This window comes from Schistocerca cancellata, chromosome 4 (assembly GCF_023864275.1).
Source record: "Schistocerca cancellata isolate TAMUIC-IGC-003103 chromosome 4, iqSchCanc2.1, whole genome shotgun sequence".
NCBI lineage: Eukaryota > Metazoa > Arthropoda > Insecta > Orthoptera > Acrididae > Schistocerca > Schistocerca cancellata.
The window spans coordinates 929,882,689-929,909,171 of record NC_064629.1 but is presented as its reverse complement, the minus strand read 5'-3'; the positions used below and the strand labels follow the sequence as shown (position 1 = coordinate 929,909,171).

General features: G+C 40.1%; 1 protein-coding gene across 1 annotated transcript in view; it reads right to left on the bottom strand.

Annotated features, from left to right (window-relative positions):
- Window positions 1-26,483, bottom strand: part of LOC126185120 (probable chitinase 2) — a 277,984-nt gene that overhangs the window by 11,276 nt on the left and 240,225 nt on the right. Inside the window, exon 7 of the mRNA XM_049927938.1 lies at window positions 26,112-26,240. Coding sequence (XP_049783895.1) covers window positions 26,112-26,240 — 129 coding nt within the window. The remainder of the gene's footprint in view (window positions 1-26,111; window positions 26,241-26,483) is intronic.

The window sequence follows — 26,483 nt, the reverse complement described above, 5'->3', positions numbered from 1 at the left end:
CTATGGGACCAAACTGCTGAGGTCATCAGCCCCTAGACTTACACACTACTTAATCTAACTTAAACTACGTTATACTTAGGAAAACACACACACCCATTCCCGAGGGAGGACCCCAACTTCCAATGGGGGGACCTTTTCCTTTCGCAGGCAAGTGCTCTACCAACTGAACTACCAAAGCATGACTCACAACTTATCCCCAGAGCTTTACTTCCACCAGTACCTCATTTCCTACCTTCCAAACTTCACAGAAGCTCTCCTGTGATACAGGAGGTTGAGTCTCGGTCTGGCACACAGTTTTAATCTGTTAGGAAGTCTTGTATCAGCACACACTGTGCTTCCGAGTGAAAATTCATTCATGTCTGTTTATGTTGAAAGTATCACCAATTTACCCATAGAGCAATGTAGAATTTTAAAAACATATTTAGGATATGCAGCATACTTAAAATGGTGAAGATGACAAAGATGATGCTCTTTGTTTTGTAGCACTGCGTATATCAAATGATGTGGTTCTCATTTGTCATGATATTTAAATAAATACAGATCAGAAGTTACTTTTAGGCACTTTTGCTGTTGTAGATACAATGAAGTGTAGCTGCTTTACTGGAGGTGCTACAATGTAAAACAGTGAAAGGTTTGTATTTTTTCTTGTGCAAACTGTTGGATTTCTAGGCCTAGTATTATGCATAATAAACATTAGCACATTGTTGCATAATTTTATATATAATTGTATTTACCTACTGAAATTTTATAAAACCAGTCACCTGTGTGTGTGAAAAGAATGAATGTTGCTGTTCACAAGTTAAACTCTGAGTGTTATGTAAAAACTGTACAGCGTTGTTTCAATGGCAAATTACAGTGTGGGAGTATGACATGCTCTGTGAGGCTCTTCTATGGAAGTTAACATTCTATAAGAAAGACTGGAAAATTACAAAACAGCAGGAAAGATTTGTGTGCTTCAGGCTGAATTACAACATGCAAAACATTCATCCCAATAGAAAGAGAGTTATAAATGGTTATAAAAATCTGTCCTTTAGTAATTTTAATTGTGTTTATTCCAAATTACAGTGCTGAAATGCTGCAAAAAATCAATTATTTTATAATGAGTTGATGACATTACTAGAAAAAATAGCTTACAGAATAGGATTTGTAGTACTGGAGACCCAAATTCATGTACTACATAAAAAATAAATGACTCAGTTGTTGGACCTTAGAAGAGGACAGCTTAAATGACAATGGTAAAAGACTGAGTTCTATGAGGGAAATAAAGTTTTAAAAATAACAAACAGGTGGTAAAAACATCAATCAGTATACAAATAAACATGAACATAACCTATTAGGCAACTAAAATCAGTTATAAATTATGTCATAAATGGGCAAACTACAAACCTTAATGTCAAGTAATATCTAAAATGCTTGGGTGACAACACACAAAATTCCTGAATCATAGTCAGGCTAATCTTAAAACTAGCAAATATACAAGAAACATGAGCAAATATTATGTATGAAGAAGTTAAGAAAATGGTGCATGAATCACCTATGAAGTCCTCACTAAAAAGTAAACTGTGAAACAACTATGTGTAACTAGAAGAAAAAAAAAGGATGCATATGCTGAGTTGTTAACAACAAAATCACCAGATGAAGAGGACCAAAAAAACTTATTACTTAAACAGAGAACTAATCCTGGGGAAAAATAGGTAACAGAGGGTAGAAATAGACCAGTTTTTTTGGAAAATTAATGAGTAAAAAGAGACTGGAAAGTTTTAGAACTCTCGGGATCAAATAACAGATGTTAAGGTTATTACCACAAATTTGTTACTGAAATAGGTAAAAAATGATAAAAACCATCTACTTCAGAAAGCAATATTGAGGAGGAATTTACATTGGTAAACTTCACAGATGTGTAGGATAGGATTGAGAAGTAGGCAATCCCCCCTGAGAGAGCAAACTTGGCACTGAGTTATTAAATCAGTAATAAATGAAAAGCACTATATTGCTTATGTTATACAGCATTAATTTAACCAGGCCGGCTGGTCAGCAGACTTTGAAGACCGATGATGGCACTGTAAGCCAAGAACATGTTCAAAACATTAATGAATCTTGTAGAACATATGAGTTACAGTGCTTTTCATTTATTATTATGCTGTTGTATCAAGATGCAGTGGAAGAAACAGCTAATATAAAATCAGCACCATTTATTTTATTTGGATCCTAGTCAAAATATTAAAAAAAAGTTTAGCACCACCTGCATACTTGTGAATGTATGAGGTTGTGCTGAACAGTAATGCCTCCAAATTTTTTATGTGAAAACTCTTAAGGTTGTTATGTTATTAACATTCTACATCTGAAACTTCCTGGCAGATTAAAGCTGTGTGCTGGACCGAGACTCGAACTCGGGACCTTTGCCTTTCGTGGGCAAGTGCTCTACCAACTGAGCTACCCAAGCACAACTCACTCCCCGTCCCCACAGCTTTACTTCCGCCAGTACCTCGTCTCCTACCTTCCAAACTTTACAGAAGCCCTCCTGCGAATCTTGCAGAACTAGCACTCCTGAAAGAAAGGATATTGCGGAGAGATGGCTTAGCCACAGCCTGGGGGATGTTTCCAGAATGAGATTTTCACTCTGCAGCGCTGATATGAAACTTCCTGGCAGATTAAAACTGTGTGCCGGACCGAGACTCGAACTCGGGACCTTTGCCTTTCGCGGGCAAGTGCTCTACCAACTGAGCTACACAAGCACGACTCACGCCCCGCCCTCACAGCTTTACTTCTGCCAGTACCTCATCTCCTACCTTCCAAACTTTACAGAAGCTTTCCTGTGAACCTTGCAGCTCTCTGCCACTAAACGGCTCTGAACTGTAGCATGTAACATGGCCATGTGCAACGTAACTATGTTAGTGTGTGAGAAAAAGAATGCTGTAATCAAGTTATGAATTCGAATAGTTGATCCACATGTGGAGACCCTATCCTTCATCAGGGCAATGGCAGACCACACATAAGCACTGCAACATCTGCAACTATCCAATGCCTTGGGTTCAGAATCAAGGAATGTATGAATTTTGGATGAGTCAAATTAGGATCACTGGGCAGTGGTAGATGGGGGACAGGGCTAACAGAGATGGAGGCCAGGAAGATTACATGACTGAATCATGTGTTGCAATGACAATTGACATCTACACATTTCAGAGAAATTAACGTTGGGGGAGGATCCACGCCATGAGTTATGAAGCAGCCATTGAAATCTAGCGTGTAGTACTGAGCAATGTGTTCCCCCACTGGGTGGTCAATTGCCCTTTTGGACCTAATTTGCTCATGCTGTGCAGCAGATACAACACAGCATATACATGATATTACTGATATCACTGGTGGACCTGCCTCTGTTATGACAGGCTATACCTGTGACAGGACTGCAGCAGGATTTGCTAGGAGTTTGCAGTGGAATAGTCCTGCATCTGGGTCTGTTCCAAGAGTATTGATCAATTTGAGAAGGGACTCGGAGTACATATGGCACAAGGATGGACTAGGATATTCCATACATTGGATGGGTATCAAATCACCTCTTTAGGAGGGATGGGAAGGAATGTTGCTAGAATGTTCCTCATTTGCATAAGTAGTTGAAACCTTGGTGAATGATGATGGCTAAGGTGATGAGAGGATGCTACTTTGCAACTGGTTCATGTGAATGGTTGCAGGATTGGGATTGTGTATGGACGTGGCATGGGAAATCTGTTTGTGCCCTAGGTTTTGTCGCTAATACCTCTGTGAAAGCCTAATAAGACATTCAACATACATGTCCAAACCATATAGGAGAGACTTTTTCACTGGGGAAGAGATGGCAGCTATTAAAATGATAAGTGGGCTTCGTATGGATAGAGGTTTATATGGAGCCATCGGAGCTGGCACACTGGACTAAGGAGGATGAGGTGAAGCAGGTGGGAGAGAAGGTATCATGGCTGTGGAGGAATGAGGATGGGATGCCTTGGCCTTGGATCCAGATCAGAAAATGTTATAAATGAACCTGAACCAAGTTTGGGATTTATGTGGCTGGGAATGAGTCCTCTAGATGGTCTATAAACAGCTCAGCATAGGAAGATGCAATGTTGGTGCCAATGGCCATGCTGTGGGAGTAGTAGTCACGCATAATGATGTAATTTCTCAGGTGTAAAAGGAATGAGGTGGTGGGTTTGGAACTGGTAGGATGTTGGGAGAGATGGTGTGCAATAACAGTAAGGCAAAAGGCATGGGAGATGTTGAAATATAGGGGGTCAGCATCTACAGTGATGATTGGGGATCCAGGTGGTAATTACATATGGATGGGAGAAAGATAGTGAAGGAAGTGGTTTTTGTCTTTGATTTGGGAAGCTAGGCTGTGTTAATGGTTTGAGACTCTTTCCATGGGCACACAGTAACCAACTACAGGGTGGTTATGTTTGTGGATTTTGGAAAGCCTGTGCAAGGTCACTGTGTGGAGTGTGTATAAGGTGAGGAGGTGGATGGATCTGGGAGGTCAGTTCTGGGATGGGGCTGATGATTTGGGTAGGGATTGGAGCTTTTGATGGAGTTCTGGAGATGAGACCAGTGTGGCCCAATGGCAACCCATGGACAGTGCATCTTCAGTAATGAGGACGTCCTTGTCTAGTATGATGCTGAATCTCAAAGACCTTCACATGCAGGTATTACCCTCTCAAACCTAAGCTGCAAACAGATTTCCTGTGACGACACATTTGCAAATGACATTAACTGTTTGACCACTTCAATTAATCATCTGCAAAGGAGCACCCCTTTGTATCCAATGTCACCTTGGACTGGAACAACATAACTATCTTTTGCAAGTTTCGACCACTTTTTATTGAACCCATAAATGAGAAACAAACCACTCAATGTCCTTCCCATCTCTCCCAAAGTGGTATCCTGATGCCATATCCTATGCTATCAGAGACATGGTCACCTGTAAAATCAATTATATCAGCTTTTCTGTAATTTCTGTACAACATTTTATGTGAGCATGAGTTGTCTACCCAAATGAATGGTCACTGCCAAACTGTAGCCAAAAGCAGAGTCAACTAACCAGTACTGAGATGTGCTACTGAGCATAACATGCTCAATTTCAGTTACTGGTTTATAAAATGTGACAACTGGATCCTTTTCACCAACACCAGCTGGTGTTGCAACATGTCTCTCAATGCCATAATCCTCCTGACCTCAATCTTTGCTAGACCCTGTCCCACATCAGTCTCCACCCTTTCCCTATGACTAACTTCACTCATCTTACACTCACACTCTCCTCTCTGCAGTCTCCCTCTTCCTCTGTTATAGCTACATCTTCCAGTCCACTCTTCCACATCACTGTGTGCTGCATGCAGTACCCCTGCCTGTGCAGAGGATGAGCTTTCCAGGGTTACATTCCTATTCTGTGTGACTGCTGAGGATACTTCTGAGCCATTAGCCATCCTGACTCTATGCTATACCAAAGTCCACACTGCTTTTATCCACTCAACCAATTCACCTGACACAAATCCTCACTCCAGTTGAGCTGCAGCTAACAAATGGTGATTGCAGACCATGGAACTGCAGGGTGTCACAAACTATTTGGGTTAAACTAAAACAGCTGATAGTGGGCCCACAACAGATAATATTGGTATAGGGAACCACTGGTCAGAAATACATATTTATATAATCAAAGTGTGCATTTCATGGGCAAGTTGATGTCTGCTTAATGCTGGGTGATTGGCCACACGATTCAACACCATCTCCTCAAAGTCTGAAGTTTGGACATATCTTTCGCAGGAATCTTGCCCAGTTCTCTGGGGCATGAATGAGTCCATCTCTAGTAAGTAGGTACCACAGAGACTCTGTCTTTCTTTCTTTCGCTAGTGCCTTTAGCCTGTGGTTCACATTGTCGGCATGTTTAGGTACAGATTTGGCGAGGTTAATGTTAAGTGGTGGCTGGATGACCTTCCTGCTGCCACCCCGTACCCCTCGGGACGGAAATAGTGTACCACAGCTGTCTGCGCCTAGTTTAATCCGTGGAATAGTGCGAACGTGTACAGATGTCAGCGAGTCATGTAACTGAGGCAGGACATGGGGACCAGCCCAGTATTCACCTAGGGGGATGTGGAAAACCACCAAAAAACCACATCCAGACTGGCCGGCACACCGGTCCTTGTCGTTAATCCTCCGGGCGGATTTGATCCAGGGCCAGCGCGCTTACCTGTGTCCAGGAAGCAGTCCATTAGCATTCTCAGCTAACCTGGCAGGTAAGTTGGTACCACAGAGATACTGTACACTAAATGCACGTCTTCCAACTCTTGTGATGAGTAACATTCTGTCTCTGACTACGTATCATGCACTGTAAACAGGAACATACCTCACCATGGACATATCACAAACTGTTTGATGCAATAGACAAAGCACAAGTTAATGTGCCAGTATGATGATGCACTCAGACTGAAGGTCGTCACTTTGAAAAATTACTATAAGCTAAGTTCTTCTGTGGTGTACATCCATAACACAATAAATATGCATTTCCAACTATTGGTCCCCTATCACAATATAACTAGTTGTGGATTCACTACCATCTGTTTAAATTTGACCCAAAAGGTTTCAGGCACCCTGTATGCTTTAGGGTTACAGAGAATAATATGACGACATTTAAAATTAAGAATCGTTCTGAAGGTAATCAACAAACTGTTTAATTTGTCTGAGTATTTATGGATGTGATAAATAATTTTATTCCAGCATCAGAAGAGGCACCAATGTTAGCACTGAATAGGGGATCATGGAGGAACTGTATAAGGGGGGCTATGCTCCAGACTGAACGCTGAAAGGCATAATCAGTCTTAAATGACGATGATGATGAGCATTTAGTGAGAGAGATAGCAAGTTGGAATTACTCCATCTGCTGTGAGTTCAGCTCCTGATAATAACTAAATTTTTCTCTTTGACCATTATACCCCTGGATACAGTTACCTGCATAATTTATATGCTAGTGTCCAAAATTAAAGCAACAAACCAATATTTCGCCATACTGAGTCTAATACATGATATATCATACAAACTGTCAACAGATGTTCATACAATAGTGTCCTGCAAAGAAGATGGCATTCCAGCCAATGGGCAACCACACCAGCAATGACATCAGGGTACCTGTCAAATGGGATATTGTTTGCCGGGTAGTTCCACATCCACAATCGCTGTGTACACTGTCACATATGGTGCAATACAGCACAGAGAAGGTGCCTACCAAGCTCTTTGTAATGGAGGGCCATGGGTAGAACTGAAGCAGAACAGTCACACACTGATGTGGCCCGATGGCTTAATGTGAACTGTTCTATTGTTTTTTGGATGTGGCAACAGTTTATAGAGATCGAAACTGTATCACGAAGATCAGGGCGGGGCTGATCACGTGTAAAATCAGAAAGAGAGAACCGTTATTTGGCTGTAAGAGCACAACGGTACCACCTTAGTACTGCATGCCAACTGGCATCTGACCTCGCAGCATCCAGCAGATATTTATCATGGCAAGTGGCATACAGAAGGATTTGGGAGAATGGCCTTTATTGTTAGAGAACTGCTGTATGTGTATCTCTGACATGTTTTCACAGAAAGGAACATCTAGAGTAGAACCGTCAATATGCCACCTGGATGGTCAAACAGTGGGCCTGTGTTATTTCCGCAGATGAGTCCCAATTTGATCTGGAGAGTGATTCTCAATCGATCTGCATCTGGAGGGAATGTGGAACATGATTTTGAGACCCATTATTGTGGAAAGAGACTTAGATCAAGGATGATACCTAATGACATGGGCAGGGGTTATGTTGACCACTTGAACAACTCTTCATGAAATTGTACAGTTAAATCAGTACGGTTTAACTCTTGTCAGGCATCATGGTGAGATCTTTGGACCTCATGTGCAGTTGTTGTGAGGTGCTGTGGTTCCAGACTTTGTATTGCTGGACAATAATGCTCAACTTCATAGAGCACGGGTGGTTGATGCTTTCCTGGAGACAGAAGATATTCAATGCATGTTGTGGCCTGCTTGTTCTCTCAATTTGAACCCCATAGAGCACATCAGGGATGCACTAGGGACATGGGTTGCACCACGTCAGTATCCACCAATCATTCTCCAAGACTTTTGAGCAGTGCTGCAGGAAGAATGGGCAATATTGCCTCAACATGAGATTTATGACATCATTCATAGTATGCCCCATCATCTGTCAGGCCTGTATTGCTGCCAGAGGTGGTCACACCCCATATTCAGCACAACCAGTTGTTGGAATGTGTGCGTAAATCCATTAGGTTGGAAAAAATGAAGAATATTTTTGTCTGCTCTTATGCATGTTGCATTTGTTTACATTCTGTATTCTTTATATTGCTTCTACTTTACTGTCATCTGATTATATTGTTTCATGGCAAAATATATGCAACCTTGCAAAATTTCAGTTTGTTACTTTAATTTTGGACATCAGTGTATGTAGTGTTTACATAACTATATAGAAATGTTGTCCAGGCTAAATTTCAGTTAAATTTATTATTCAGGTTAGTACTTTTAATGTGCTGATTCTTGTAGTGTACGTAGTTTTTGTGGCAGCTTTGCTAAACAAACATTAGGTCTAATTGAAAATAATGGGCTAATTCACACATTTAAATAAATTAACATAAACCATTAGAAGGACTGGCATTCCAACTCCTCAGTAGTGTATTCCAGTTTTCATAAAACTGATTAACTTGTGAAAAAATTAATGATGAAGTTCCAGACCATCATAGGACTCTAACTGATAATGTTTTCATTGGTGAAGCTCAATGCAAGAAAGTAACTGTTTACTAGTAACAAATGCTCTCTCTGATAATGACACTCAGTTAATTAGGATAAATAACACAGTGCCCTAAAGTACAGATACTCCTCAGTGGAAATCATTTAGAATAATTGATGACTCCAGGACAAATGTTTTTAAGAATAGTTTATGTTTACAATGAATCAAATGTTAACATAAAATTTAATGTATTTTATGATAAATTCATATCATCATTTGAAAATAGCTGTCCAAATAAGCTAATTAGAAAGGACATTAAACAGCCTGAGGAGTTGTAGTGACAGAATTTCTAAAGGAGTCTATGGATAATACTACAGGTAAATTTCCTGGTCATGTTATAGTAATAAAAGAGATTTAAACCTATTATGCTGGGAGATTCAGATGCCTAAAGCAGATGGAATGGATAGGGATTTGTGTATTACTGTTCTGAATGTGTTATGCAAAAATTATCTCGAGTAGTTAATTACAGGACCAACTTGAGACTGTTACACCTAATATATCCTGCTGGCAACCAGACCAGGATATTTCAATTCAGTTAATCTTGTGATGGGAATCAGTGACCATCAGTGTTATCATATAAATGACTGCAGGTGTAAATAGGACTATTAATAAAGGTAAGAAAATATGCCTGCTTAGCAATTCAGAAGAAAGAGGATGCAGATTATCTGAACAGTAAACATCATATGTTCACTTCGGGACTAAAAATGTGGAGAATCAGTTGTTAGAGTACAAGAATATTGTATAATATGCTTTAGATAAGTATGTCCTGTCAAAGATTGTGAGGGCTGGGAATGACTCACTGTGGATCAAAAAGATTTCATCATAGATTTTAATGAAGTGCAAACCTTGAAAAACGAATCTGACTATAAAATAAACATAAGGAAAGCAATTCTAGAAGCATTCAGTGGATTTGAAAGTAAAATTCTATCTGCCCATCTGATGAAAAACCTTATGACATGTGAAGCTTGCAAAAAGTCAGTAAACACACAAAAACCATATTTAAATGAAGGATGAAACAGAGAAGCATGATAGTCTGAATTCCATCTCCTAAAATATTTCATTATGGAAGCTCTTACAATGTTTCCTCTTTTAAACTGTCACAGTAACAATGAAATGACAAATACTGAAATTAATGATCAGGGATTACAAAATCAACTAGAATACCTCGCCAAATTTTTGGTGACATCCCATGATGGAATACACCCATAATTCTGTATGAATTATATGAAATGACCTGCTCTTCTTCTAGCAGGAATTTATTATAGATCTCTAAAGCAATAACTTGGATTACTTTGTTTATCCATGGAATCTGAGTTTGGAAGTTATTTACTTAGAGAATTTCTTGTCATATACTCTGTGATAAAAAGTATCCGGACACCTGGCTGAAAATGACGTACAAGTTCATGACGCCCTCCATCGGTAAGGCTGGAATTCAATATGGTGGCCCACCCTTAGCCTTGATGACAGCTTCCATGCTCACAGGCATAAGTTCAATCAGGTGCTGGAAGGTTTCTTGGGGAATGGCAGCCCATTCTTCACAGAGTGCTGCATTGAGGGAGAGGTATTGATGTTGGTCGGTGAGGCCTGGCATGAATTCGGTGTTCCAAAACACCCCAAAGGTGTTCTATAGGATTCAGGTCAGGACTCTGTGCAGGCCAGTCCATTACAGGGATGTTATTATCATGTAACCACTCCACAACAGGCCGTGCATTATGAACAGTTGCTCGATCATGTTGAAAGATGCAATCGCCATTACTGAATTGCTTTTCAACAGTGGGAAGCAAGGAGGTGCTTAAAACATCAGTGTAGGCCTGTGCTGTGATAGTACCATGGAAAACAACAATGGGTGCAAGCCCCCTCCATGAAAAACATGACCACACCATAACACCACCGCCTCCAAATTTTACTGTTGGCACTATATATGCTGGCAGATGACGTTCATCGGGCATTCGCCATACCCACACCATGCCATCATATTGCCACACTGTGTACCATGATTCGTCACTCCACACAACATTTTTCCACTGTTCAATCATCCAACATTTACGCTCCTTACACCAATCGAGGTTTGGCATTTACCAGCACAATGTGTGGCTTATGAACAGCTGCTCGACCATGAAGTCTTCTCCCCTCCTGCCTAACTGTCATAGTACTTGCAATGGATCCTGATGCAGTTTGGAATTCCTGTGTGATGGTCTGGATAGATGTCTGTCTTTTACACATTATAACCCTCTTAAACTGTCGGTGATCTTTGTCAGTCAACAGATGAGGTCGGCCTGTACCATTTTGTGCTGTACGTGTCCCTTCATGTTTCCACTTCACTGTCATGTCAGAAACAGTGGACCTAGATATGTTTAGGAGTGTGGAAATCTCACGTACACATGTATGACACAAGTGACACCCAATCACCTTACCACGTTCAAAGTCCGCGAGATCCGCAGATCACTCCATTCTGCTCTCTCACAATGTCTAATGACTACTGAGCTTGCTGATATGGAGTACCTGGCAGTAGGTGGCCACAATGCACCTAATATGAAAAAAGTATGTTTTGTGGGGTGTCCGGATACTATTGATCACATAGTGTACTGCTAACTCCATGTGACATGTATCATATACTTCTCGGAACATTTGAGTGAGCAGCTCATTCTAAGAAGATCACTGAATGACTTGATATAGTAACTCACAAATAGCTGTGGGCAAGTGATTGTATGAGATGTGACAATTATTGGGTCAAACTGGTGAGCATCTGGTTGTTTTTGTGTTAAGCTTTGTACTTAAAACAGTAACCAGGTTGCATCAATAATACACTAAAAAGCCAAAGAGACTCGTACACCTGCCTAATATCATGTAAGGTCCCTGTGAGCATGCAGAAGTGCTGCAGCACGACATGGCATGGGCTTGACTAATGTCTGATGTAGTGCTAGAGGGAACTGACATCATGAATCCTGCAGGGCTGTCCATAAATCCATAAGAGTACGAGGGGGTGAAGATCTCATCTGAACAGCATTTTGCAAGGTATCCCGCATATGCTCAATAATGTTCATGTCTGGGGAGTTTGGTGGCTAGCAGAGGTGTTTCAACTCAGAAGAGTGTTCCTGGAACCACTCTGTGGATGTGTGGGTTGTTGCATTGTCCTGCTAGAATTGCCCAAGTTCGTCAGAATGCACAATGGACATGAATAGATTCAGGTGATTAGACAGGATGCTTATGTACCTGTCACCTGTCAGAGTCATATCTAGATGCATCAGGGGTCTCATATCATTCCAACTCCACATGCCCCACACCATTACAGAGCATCCACAAGTTTGAATAGTCCCTTGCTGACATGCAGGGACCATGAATTAATTAGGTTGTCTCCATACCTGTACATGTCCATCTGCTTGATACAATTTGAAATGAGACTCGTCTGACCAGGCAACATGTTTCCAGTCATCAACAGTCCAATGTCAGTGTTGACAGACCCAGGTGAGGTGTAAAGCTTCATGTGCAGTCATCAGGGGTACACAAGTGGGCCTTTGGCTCTGAAACCCCATATTGATGACATTTTATTAGATGGTTCACATGCTGACATTTGTTGATGGTCCAGCATTGAAATCTGCAGCAATTTGCATAAGGGTTGCACCTCTGTCAGCTTGAATGATTCTCTTCAGTCGTCGTTGGTCCCGTTCTTGCAGGATCTTTTTCTGGTCGCAGCAAAGTTGGAGACTTGATGTTTTACTGGATTCCTGATATTCACGATACACTCGTGAAATGGTCGTATGGGAAAATCCCGACTTTACTGTTACCTCGGAGAAGCTGTGTCCCATCCCTTGTGTGCCAATTATAACACAAAGTTCAATCTCAATTAAATCTTGATAAACTGCTATTGTGCCAGACACGTCTTGCCTTATATAGGCATTTCTGACCACAGCACCATATTCTCCTGTTCACATATCTCTGTATTTGAATACACATGCCTATACCAGTTTCTTTGACACTTCAGTGTAGTTTACAGTAAATATGGACTTGATAGCCATTCACAACATGTTTCTGAGGCAATTAATGGAACTTTATATCTCGTTGCACAAGTTACTTAGTATCCAACATGCTCATTATTTTTACAAACTTACAGATGCTGTTTCCAATTTCAAGTTATGCAGCCTTTATTTTAGTCGAATTTTCTTCACTGTTGCTTTTAGCAGTTGAACCAGTATCCACCAACACAGAGTGAAGGTGGAAACAATAAGAAGCAGATGGCATTTAACAACTGAACCAGTATCAACCAGCATAGAGTGAAGGTGGAGACAACAAGAAGCATATAGAGGTAGGTCGAGCGAACTGTTAAGGTTGGTTGGGTTGTTTGGGGGAAGAGACCGAACAGCGACATCATCGGTCTCATCGGATTAGGGAAGGATGGGGAAGGAAGTCGGCCGTGCCCTTTCAAAGGAACCATCCTGGCATTTGCCTGGAGAGATTTAGGGAAATCATGGAAAACCTAAATCAGGACGGCCGGACGTGGGATTGAACCATCGTTCTCCTGAATGCGAGTCCAGTGTGCTAGAACTGTTAAGGATGAGAAGATATAGTCCACCCTGTTGCAACCATTGAAGTATGTGACATAGATAAGGACTTGGAGTATATAAGGACTTGGAAACTAATGTGGAAATGTTTGTTAGGCTGTTGCAGATGGTCCCATTCTACACAACCACAACACTACAAAACTGTAGTAAAATACAAGAGGACCTGCAGGGGATTGACACATGGTAAAGGAACTGGCAGTTTACCACCTGAAAACCATAAAACACCTAGGTGTATGTATCTGGAAAGATTTAACATTGACGGGTGACCTCACATTAATTATATGTAGGACAGGTGCCAGCTTCAGTCAAATAATCCTAAGGAAATTATTTCACCTAAGAAGCAAGTAGCACACAAAACACTCATTTGGCATGCTTATGAGGATTGCTCATTTCTGAAATCCATATCAGACAGGAGAAATAGACGAGAAAGAGAAGAAATAATGAAGAGTAGAACATTTTACCTTAGTTTCATTTAACTTGTGTTAGACCGTCACACAGATACTCATTCAATTCCAGTGGTAGACATCACAAGAGAAGTGCTGTTCATCATGGAGAAGTTTCCTTCAAAACTTCCAAGAACATATATTCAAAAGATAGCTGAGCATTGTATTATTTTCTCTCTTATAAATATTGTGAAACTACTATCATTTTACAATCAGAGAAATTCAAGCTCATACTGAGGCTTACCAACTGTTCTTCCCAGGTACCATTCAATAAACTTAATAGGAAAATGAGATTGGTGTACATGGTATCCTCCGACACACAGCGTAAGGTGATTTGTGCAGCTCAGAAGTAAATGTAGGTGTAGACTAACAAATTAATCGAATGTGCCACACACATTTCATAAAAGATTACTCTCTGCATGTCTGTTCATTCATTTTCTCTGACACTTATAAGAACCACAACTATGTAATAATTCACTGCTGTCGCTGTTAGTGTTAATAGTTTGTATTTAAAACTAGATATCTCACTTGAAACCTACAAGTTAAATACATTCCTTTATAAATGTCATTCATTGCCATATTAACATACAGTAGCTGTTTTTAATGTCCAAATCCACATTAATAATGTTACAAAATCTGTTAAACTAATCTGTAAACCTGTCTCAAAATATCAAAAATGTTTTATATTCAGCCAATTATTTGACAGGAAATGAGTAAAGACATTTACAGATAAACATGTACAGTACTTTATGTGACATCAGTTAGATAGGTCACAGAAAATTACAAAACGAAAAAGAGATTTAGCTATTATTGTATTGGGTGAGTACAAAAGTTTTTAATGTTTCTCCGTAAGTTTAATAAACACAACAGATACTTGTAATAGAGAGCTGAGCCATCAATAATATATTCTCCTTTACTATTTACAACAGTCTGCCCACGCTGGGATAACTTTTCGATTCTACAGCTGTAGAAATAACATGGTTTTCAGGCAAAGAACTCGTCACACCATTTTCAGAGTGTATTTTCACCCAGGAAATTCTTTGAAATCTGTTTGACAGAAGGCAGAAAAGGTGAAAATCTGAAGGTGCAAGATCAGGTGTATAAGGTAGTTGTGGACCTACTTCCCAATCAAACTCCTATATAGTGTTTTTGATAGTCTACCACAATACGGGCAGTTGTTATTGTGGAGTAGCATCACTTCACACAGTCTTTCTGGTCATTGTTTTGTGTCTGCAAGTCATCTCAGTTGTCAACAATAAATGCCAGGAGTGATGGTTACACCTCGGAGAAGGAATTTGTGGTATGCCACACCGTCCCTTTTCCACCATGTGCATAATCATCCTTTGTGAATGTGTGCAGGTCTTTGTAAGGGGAGTTGCTGGTTTGTTTCGGACTCAGAAATTCCTTTCTTGTCCTTATGTTAGCATAAAGACAGTCACCAATAATGATAAGGATAGGAATGGTTGGTGTTCCTCATGAGCGGCAATTGATGATAAGCAAAGAGAGATTCATACATGGCATCTGTGATGCCTTGGCTAATAATGAGATTTTTTTTCCTTTCTTTTACTACCTTGTACTCCATAGATATATTTCTGATAATGTAGAATATTTTTCATTTGATTATATAGTGTATAACGTGAATTGTGTATGACTATGTTTACTGTCCTTTTTGTTTTGTATGAGTTCCTTATATAAAGACTCGGATCTCGTTTCTGATGATCTTTCAGACAGTTTTATTAAATGTATTGTGTGAACCAGAATGCAGTAGCAGAAATTCTGTAAGAACTGTGGAGCAAGAGAGGTATCAATAGTTGCCGGGTTGAACAGTGAGGAGACAGTGGCAGTTGGTGTGAAAGCATGGTGGTATGGAAGCGAGTGCTGTGGTATAGCAATGGTGTGCATTTAAAGCAATATTAATACTGGACTTTTTTGTGTAAGATTGGTTTGGAATTTGACTTTACGATGGATATTCTAAATGGACATTGTATTATGCAAACACTGTTGGTTTTTGCAGAACGATGCCTGTGGCAGTGACAGTGCACTCGTGAACAGACAGTATTGTCATTGGTTCAGAATTGAGCTACATTACATAAACTGTGAATTTAATATTGCTTATTTTCTTGACTACAATATGTGACGTGTGCTAAAACACTAACTGTCAATGTGGAAACTGTGAACTGTGTTGCTACGTAAGTGACTTGTTTTTGCGGGAACAGTATCATTATGAAGCGCAAATATTAACAGTAGATGGACTGTTTAGCTTCACAATTCGCAAAGTATAGCATGTGGAATGTTGCAGTTGAGCTAATACGACCTTCAGGTGCTGCACAAGTAGTTACTTTGTTCCAGCCTATGACAAATGGATGCTAAGCCACTTATTACCACTGCCAGCTGAAATAGAATGTAAAGAAAGAGGATATTTTAACGTCAAGGACATGACTGGAGGACTAATAGGATTCATATCAGCAACTTGAAACTGCTTCTGCCGCTGTCACCACATCACAGTGACCCGGAACAGCTAAGACCTATAAACATTCCTCTCTTCGAGAAACACAATTCTAACCAATTTAATTGCTTTATGCTTTCTAATAGACTATCTCTTAATGTTTCTCTCTATAAATAAAAGTAGTGTATTGTAAGGACTGTTCACCTTCAGTGATTGTTGACACCACCTCTAACAGCAGTTATTGCCATCATTTATTTGTTTTTGTTCTCAGAGTATTTGTATTAGTAATTGCATGTGGGCCTGCTTTGATGTGTATCTGCAGTAATTTAGACAGGAGAGTTTATGTGCTGCACAGCAAAATGTGGCCAAACATGTAAGTTGAGGCACATTGGAGGGAACTTTGAATCTGACAGTTGTCAAAGTATGTGATCTTTGTTTACATGCCACTTAATGTCATATTCCCATTCATTCATGTTTAGGTGCAAATTTATCTGGGTTTAATTGTTACCGGTAAGCAAAATTACTGTACACTCTGTCATTATTTATCAAATTAGCTTCATTTTTTAAATGTTTTCCACTGTCAAAGGATTTTATTATCAGAAATTTATAGGATTTGGAAACTTCTCATATAGAGGTGTGCTTTTTAAGTTCAGAAGTAAAAGGGATTCATGGGGTTTACACAATATTAATTTTCTTCATGCAGTTTTTCTTTAAACATTTTTTTTTCTGATTACAAACTCACGGTCTTAGTAAATCTCCAGGAACCATTTTCTTCGCATATGTTGACCATGGAGTGACAGGACAGGGTAGTTTGAGGCTCTCTTAAAGAATTTGCAATCTTTGGTTCGAAGTTCCCAAATTAGTGAGAGTGGTTTTTTTTGTGTTTGGGTCAAATAATAGAAAAGATGACTATCAAAGAGGATGAACAGCTAGCCAGTTTTAAGGTGTGAAGTGATGAGTAAGGTGAAAATAAATAACAGGAACCTGCTATGGAAAAGGTGGAAAAAGATATAGTAATTTAAGACAGAACCAGGTGCTGATAGAGAAGTGGGGAAGAAAGTTCATATAGAAAGTATGTTCGCTGCACCATTAGCGGAAATGAAACGTATGAAAGTACGTTTACGAGAAGATATGAAGGACGTGAGAGAAGAAATAAAGGATGTAAGAGAAGAAATGAAGGATGTAAGAAAAGGAATGAAGGATGTGAAAGAGGGATTGAGTAGAAAGATGGAAGCTGTTAGTAGGGAGGTAGAAGCGGTTAATAAATCTCAGAAGGATATGGGAGAAGAACTGAGGCATTTAGATATGAAATTTGTACAAAGAATTAGGGATTTTAAAAGGGAACTAGATGATTGACTAGAAAAGAAGATTTCTGAGATAAAGTCAGATGTAGGCAAAGATTTTGTCAAATTTAAAGATGATGTTAAAGAGTCATTTAAAGAAACAGAATTCGAGTTGGTGGAAAAGCAAGAGATTCAAGGAGGAGGTAAATGGAAGGGTGGAATGCTTGGGTAAAAATATAGTAGCGCAAGCTGAAGTGTGTGATAAGAGAGACAGAAGTGAAGGAGTATTGTGAGAGAATGTGGCAGGAACATAGCAAGAAAGCTCACGCAGAAGTGGAAGAAATCAAAGGGTCCACTTCTGTGACTGAGAAGAGAGCAGCTCCATCTGTGGTAGTACATGTGAGGAATGGTAATAATTTTAATAGTATAGTGTTTGATCCTAAAGACAATGTCCATCCTGTGGCTTTTGTGAATAGTTTAAGAAGTCAGTTTACTGTAGAGTTGTTTGAGAAGGATAAATTGAGGAGGACCAGTGTTTGTTTGAAAGGTGAGAGTTAAGGGTTCTGCTGAATAGGTCAGGTGTCCACTATACGCAGGAGGTGGCTACACAGGTAGCAGGGGCTGTGTGGTGTGGACTGGGCGGGTTTTTAGGTTAGAGGGGCTTGGGAAAACACAAGAAAGGCTTCAGTCACAAAAGGTGCAGGCTGAACACAGGAGGAACGTAGATACAGGAACCATTGGTATAACAGTTGTAAATTGTCATAGCTGTGTTGGGAGAGTACCAGAGTTCCAAGCGCTAATAGAAAGCACTGATGCTCAAATCATTATAGGCACTGAAAACTGGCTAAAGCCGGATATAAGCTCAGCCGAAATTTTTGCGAAGAACCTAACGGTGTTCCGAAAGGATAGGCTAAACACGGTTGGTGGAGGTGTGTTTGTTGCTGTCAGAAGTAGTTTAACTTGTTGCGAAATTGAAGTAGATACTTCCTGAGAGTTAGTATAGGCAGAGGTCATTGTTGGCAACATGAATAAAATAATAATTGGATCCTTTTACCAACCTCCCAATTCAGATGATACAGTTGCCGAAAGGTTCAAAGAAAACTTGAGTTTGATTTCAAACACGTACCCGAATCATACGATAATAGTTGGTGGTGACTTTAATTTACCCTTGATATGTTGGCGAAAATACATGTTTAATTCCAGAGGTAGGCACAAAATATCATCTGAAATTGTGCTAAACGCATTCTCTGAAAATTGTCTCGAGTAATTAATTCATGAGCCCATGCAAATAGTAAACAGTTGTAAAAACACACTTGACCTCTTAGCAACAAATAATCCTGAGTTAATAATGAGCATCAAAACTGATTCAGGGATTAGTGAACACAGGGCTGTCGTAGCAAGATTGAGTATTGTAATCCCCAAATCCTCGAAAAATAAGTGAAAAATATACCTATTCAAAAAAGCAGGTAAAAATTCACTTGACGCCTTCCTGAGAGACAATCTCCACTCATTCCAAATTAATAATATAAGTGTAGGCCAGATGTGGCTTCAATTCCAAGAAATACTATCAGCAGCAATTGAGAGATTTATACCAAATAAACTAACAAACAATGGAGCTGATCCTCCTTGGTACACAAAACAGGTTAGAACACTGTTGCAGAAACAATGAAACAAACATGCCAAATTTAAACAGACACAAAATCCCCAAGATTGGCGATCTTTTACAGATGCTCAAAATTTAGTGCGGAATTCAATGCGAGATGCCTATAACAGCTTCCACAACGAAACTTTGTTTCGAAACCTGGCAGAAAATCCAAAGAGATTCTGGTCGTATGTGAAGTATGTTAGCGGCAAACAACAATCAATGCCTTCTCAAGACAATAGTGCTGGAGATACTATCGAAGACAGTGTTGCCAAAGCAGAGTTGCTAAACACAGCCTTCCCCAAATGCCTTCACAAAAGAAGACGAAGTAAATATTCCAGAATTCGAATCGAGAACAGCTGCCAACATGAGTAACGTAAAAGTAAATATCCTTGGAGTAGTGAAGCAACTTAAATCACTTAATAAAAGCAAGTCTTCTGGTCCAGACTGTGTACCAATTAGGTTCATTTCGGAGCATGCTGATGCATTAGCTCCATACTTTAAAAATCATTTACTACTGTTTGCTCGACGAAAGATCCGTACCCAAAGACTGGAAAGTTGCACAGGTCACACCAATATTCAAGAAAGGTAGTAGGAGTAATCCACTAAATTACAGGCACATATCATTAACATCGATATGCAGCAGCATTTTAGAACATATATTGTGTTCGAACATAATGAATTACCTCGAAGAAAGCAGTCTATTGACACACAGTCAACATGGGCTTAAAAAACATCGTTCTTGTGAAACACAACTAGCTCTTTATTCACATGAACTGCTGAGTGCTACTGACAATGGATTTCAGATTGATTCCGTATTTCTGGATTTCCGGAAGGCTTTTGACACTGTACCACACAAGCGGCTTGTAGTGAAATTGCGTGCTTATGGAATATCATCTCAGTTATGTGACTGGATGTGTGATTTCCTGTCAGAGAGGTCACAGTTCGTTGTAATTGACGGAAAACAGAAGTGATTTCTGGCGTTCCTCAAGATAGTGTTATAGGCCCTTTGCTGTTCCTTATCTATATAAACGATTTGGGAGACAATCTGAGCAGCCGTCTTTGGTTGTTTGCAGATGACGCTGTCATTTGTCGACTAATAAAGTCATCAGAAGATCAAAACAAACTGCAAAATTATTTAGAAGAAATATCGAAATGGTGCGAAAAGTGGCAATTGACCTTAAATAATGAAAAGTGTGAGGTCATCCTCATGAGTGCTAAAAAGAAAGCATTAAACATCAGTTACACAATAAATCAGTCTAATTTAAAAGCCGTAAATTCAACTACATACCTAGGAATTGCAATTATGAACAATTTAAATTGGAAGGAAGACATACACTCATGGAAATGGAAAAAAGAACACATTGACACCAGTGTGTCAGACCCACCATACTTCCTCCGGACACTGCGAGAGGGCTGTACAAGCAATGATCACATGCACGGCACAGCGGACACACCAGGAACCGCGGTGTTGGCCATCGAATGGCGCTAGCTGCGCAGCATTTGTGCACCGCCGCCGTCAGTGTCAGCCAGTTTGCCGTGGCATACGGAGCTCTATCGCAGTCTTTAACACTGGTAGCATGCCGCGACAGTGTGGACGTGAACCGTATGTGCAGTTGACGGACTTTGAGCGAGGGCGTATAGTGGGCATGCGGGAGGCCGGGTGGACGTACCGCCGAATTGCTCAACACATGGGGCGTGAGGTCTCCACAGTACATCGATGTTGTCGCCAGTGGTCGGCGGAAGGTGCACATGCCCGCCGACCTGGGACCGGACCACAGCGACGCACGGATGCACGCCAAGATCGTAGGATCCTACGCAGTGCCATAGGGGACCGTACCGCCACTTCCCAGCAAATTAGAGACACTGTTGCTCCTGGGGTATCGGCGAGGACCATTCGCAACCGTCTCCATTAAGCTGGGCTACGGTCCCGCACACCGTTAGGCCATCTTCCGCTCACGCCCCAACATCGTGCAGCCCGCCTCCAGTGGTGTCGCGACAGGCGTGAATGGAGGGACGAATGGAGACGTGTCGTCTTCAGCGATGAGAGTCGCTTCTGCCTTGGTGCCAATGATGGTCGTATGCGTGTTTGGTGCCGTGCAGGTGAGCGCCACAATCAGGACTGCATACGACCGAGGCACACAGGGCCAACACCCGGCATCATGGTGTGGGGAGCGATCTCCTACACTGGCCGTACACCACTGGTGATCGTCGAGGGGACACTGAATAGTGCACGGTACATCCAAACCGTCATCGAACCCATCGTTCTACCATTCCTAGACCGGCAAGGGAACTTGCTGTTCCAACAGGACAATGCACGTCTGCATGTATCCCGTGCCACCCAACGTGCTCTAGAAGGTGTAAGTCAACTACCCTGGCCAGCAAGATCTCCGGATCTGTCCCCCATTGAGCATGTTTGGGACTGGATGAAGCGTCGTCTCACGCGGTCTACACGTCCAGCACGAACGCTGGTCCAACTGAGGCGCCAGGTGGAAATGGCATGGCAAGCCGTTCCACAGGACTACATCCAGCATCTCAACGATCGTCTCCATGGGAGAATAGCAGCCTGCATTGCTGCGAAAGGTGGATATACACTGTACTAGTGCCGACATTGTGCATGCTCTGTTGCCTGTGTCTATGTGCCTGTGGTTCTGTCAGTGTGATCATGTGATGTATCTGACCCCAGGAATGTGTCAATAAAGTTTCCCCTTCCTGGGACAATGAATTCACGGTGTTCTTATTTCAATTTCCAGGAGTGTAGAAAATGTTGTGGGGAAGGCTAACCAAAGACTGCGTTTCATTGGCAGGACACTTAGAAAATGTAACAGACCTACTAAGGAGACTGCCTACAGTACGCTTGTCCATCCTCTTTCAGAATACTGTTGTGCGGTGTGGGATCCTTACCAGATAGGGCTGACTGAGTACATCGAAAAAGTTCAAACAAAGAAAGGTAGCACATTTTGTATTATCGTGAAATATGGGGGAGAGTGTCACAGAAATGATACAGGATTTGGGATGGACATCATTAAAAGAAAGGCGTTTTTCGTTGCGACAGAATCTTCTCACGAAATTCCATTCACCAACTTTCTCCTCCAAATGCGAAAATATTTTGTTGACACCGACTTACATAGGGAGGAACGATCAGAAAGATAAAATAAGGGAAATCAGAGCTCGTACAGAAAGATATAGGTTTTCATTGTTCCCGCGCGCTATACGAGATTGGAATAATAGAGAATTGTGAAGGTGGTTCGATGAACCCTTTGGTAGGCATTTAAATGTGATTTGCAGAGTATCCATGTAGATGTAGATGTAGATTGGGAGCCAGATGCACTGGATAAATATGAAACTTTTGAGGATTTTGTTTAGCTTTCCTAGCAGAGCACTGGTCTAAGGAGAAATAGAGTGATGTCATAGAGGCTTTTAAGAAAGTATCTAGGTTGAAACATTTCGATAGTACTTGGAGTGGCCAAGATACAATTGAGGTATTGATGGGGAAGTTACCTCCTAATAGGAGATGTAGATTAATTGGGCATAATAATAATCTGAAAGATTTTCTGAATAGGGTGAGAGATGTAGATAGATGGTAGACAAATTGTTCATTTAAAGAAAATAGAGATTCTTGGAGGTACCAAGAGCACAGGGAACAGACCAACAGAGTGAATAAAGTAAATGTGAGAGATAGAGGAGGAAGAGGTTCAGGGGTAACGATAGAGGTTATGATAGGAGAGGAAGTTTTAATGCAGTATCCCGCAATAGTGAGGGCCCATGCTGGGGGGGGTCAACTGTCCGGGCCTACCAATGTTGCCATTTGCCCCAATGATGCTAGATGTTTTGTAATGAGCAGCAATAGTAATGCTAATCATGGTGAGAGGAGTTGTGAAAGTCAGAGCTTGGTGATTGAAGAGCTAGAGCCTGAAGTTAAGTGTAGGAATAATGTAGAGTCAGGATGTTTATGTATGGAGGTGTTTTCCCTTATGTGGTGTTAAAGAATATGAAAGAGAGCAAGTAGACAGGCAGAAGGAGATAAAGTGGTACAATTGGAAAGTAGTGGAAGTGAGGAGGAAGAAACAAGCAGTGAGGATAGTGATAGTGAAGAGGGAGAAGATGAGGCACAGGAGGATATATTTCTATTGCAAAGTAATTTGGATAAGAGTCACGAGGGAGAGAGAGGGCCAATTTCTCAGCTTATTGAGGGAGAGACTTCTACCAATTCCTTGAACCATGGTATAGATACTAATGAGGAGAAGGAAGTTAATGTGTTTATTATAGGCAAGGGTAAGGGTGTGGCAACTTGTATGGAGGAGGAAGAGAGTTTATGTGCAATCAGAAGGGAGTCAAAAGAAGAAGACAGCTCATATATAGGTTATAGAAATTGGGAATATCGAAAGAGATTTGTTATGTGAGGATGAAGATGTGGGGGATATTAAAGCAGGACAACCGTTTGTGAAAATAAAGTTCTATGATAGGGAGCAAAGGGTTCTTTTGGACACAGGGAGTGAAATAAGTGCCATAGCTGACAAATTCTATGATTCTATTAAGGAGGGTAATGGGGTAATGGACGTACTGGTGTTGGGGTTGAAAATAGTGGGTGCTACAGGCAAATTACAAAAAGCTGTCAAGCAATAGATCATTTTAGAATTTGAACTTGGGGACATAAGCTTAGTACATAATTTTTTTGTCATTCCTGGGCTCAGTGTGGAAATTGTCCTGGGCATGGACTGGTTGATAGAGTGTAAAGCAGAAGTAAATTGTGGGGACAGTTTTATCACTTTTCATAGTGAAGAAACAGAAATAAGTGTGAATTTTGATGGAATGATAGTGGATAGCAATGATTTAATTGGTCAGTTAAAAATCAGAGTGATGACAGTAGGAGTTGATACGAGAGATTTAGGATTGAACATGGATTATGGGGGTAGCAAGAGAGGCAAGAGAGATACTAGAAGAATTGAAGAACCAGATGGACAAGGTAGAGGGGTTAAGTAAGCAACAGAAAGAAGAGTTAAGGGAAGTCTTGTGGGTAAACAGAGAGGTATTTTCAGACAGACCTCAGGGAATTCACTATACTTCAGTAGCGTGCACAGGGCCCCAAGCCGTAGTAGTGCTATTTCTTCTTTAGTTTTCTGCACTGCTGCCTACTCTTTTACTATTCTTTATATCTATCAAAACAGCTCAAATGTCAACCTATTCAGGATTAGGAACGAGTAAAGATACTTGATGACTTAATCAAAATATATGGTTAAAGAGGAGTTCTTGCTTGTAGAGTGTTGTAGTATTGTGATTTGGAATAATGAAGAAGTAAGCTGTCAGATGGGGTCAGAGGTTTGGAAATGACAAGATATTTAAATCAGTAATTTGATAATTGATTCTGAGTTGTAACAGCATATGATGAGAAGCAATAACTTCCAAGAGATATGACAAATTATAAGAGAAACACATGCCATGACTATTTGTAAAGGTATTTAATGACTGAGAATTCAAGTACAAAAAAAGGCTATAAAAGGGACTTGATGATATAGAGCCATTATTGTGTGAAGCAGTAGAAAAGACACTCAAAGGTGTGATGAAAAGTGTTGTGTAATATGTATTGTAGGTACTTAACTAATTCGATATGTCTTCAGTTTTAGCATAAAAATGTATGATAATTAATTCTTTTGCTTCACTATTTGCACCAACACATACATTTCTTCTTACTCTTTCTGGGATCATAAACCCTATGATGAGTTTAATTATTGAACTTTTGATATTCTTTGGTAAGAAGTTTGTAATATAATCTTTCATTATTATTGGACAAATTTCATACTTTTTTGTGATATATTGGACTATTGAGGCTATATGTTGTGAAATGAAATTTTAAAATTTATATTGACATAATCAAAGACCATAACTAGTTTTAGGTAGATGGGACTCGCATGTGTCAAAGACATGATAAATCAGGGGCACATGTGATGCCTTGGCTAATAATAAGATATACTTTTTTTCCTTTCATTTACTACCTTGTACTCCATAGATATATTTCTGATGATGTAGAATATTTTTCATTTGATTGTATACTGTAGAACGTGAATTGTGTATGACTATGTTTACTGTCCTTTTTGTTTTGTATGAGTTCCTTATGCAAAGACTCGGATTTTGTTTCTGATGATCTTTCAGATAGTTTTATTAAATGTATTGTGTGAAACTGAATTCAGTAGGCAGAAGTTCTTTAAGAACTGTGGAGCGAGAGAGGTATCGATAGTTGTTGGGTCGAACAGTGATTTTTGTGATTGTGGCTTAAAGCATGAGGTACCCATACACACAATTTTTGAACCTTTCCCACCGGATGCAAATGAGGCACGATAGAGGAACAATCACACTTCATCACATTTGCCAGTTCTTGAATACACTATGTGGATCATTGTGGATTAATGTGTTTAAAGGATCTTCATCAGACCCTGAAGGCCTTCCCAAAAGTGGATGTCAAAATGATCCCCCTTGAGATGAGAAACCATTTTGTTGCCATTGTCTGTCGAATGGGGTTATCCCCATACATGATGCAAATGTTTCTGACTGCCTCTGCTGCTGCACAATGCTACTGAACTCAAACAGAAGAATACATCAGAAATGTTCTGATTTCTCCACTTGGCACTCCATTTTCTAGCATTCACAGCTTAACTCACTATCTCCAAATCGCAAAATTACAATATGTTAACTAAAGCAACAAAAGTAAACTATAAATAACTAATGACAATCAATAAATAGACCCACAGTAACTGGAATACCAACACACAAAAAAACAACAACACTATGAACTTATACACCAACATAATACAAATTTAGGAATGATAATCTGAATTTATGTAAAAAGTAGCCACTTAATTTATCAAGAGAAGACATTAATTGAGGAAGAATCGTTTAATCTATAAGCATAATGAAAACACGTTTATATTACCTTTTCTGTCAGACTCTTGGCATTGTCATAAACAATCACTTTGTTTGTACTAACTGCATATGGTGTAGATGATTTGTCATCCCACATTGTTGTCCACATAGAACTATTAGTCTTTAGTTCCAAACATATCTGAAAATATACAATTGATTGTGCCATCAAATAATTAGGCATATAATTGCAGCAGACAAAAGTTTAACACATATTTTGCATTGTAGATTTTGTTTTTGTGTGTTATGTAGTTTGTGAATGATATACTCAATAGCTTGTTTAAAATTCACATGTGAAGAAGCCACCAAAACTTATTCACTCACAAAACTTATTTCACTCACATTTCCAATTTAATTAATGTACTGTAATGAATGTTTTTAATTT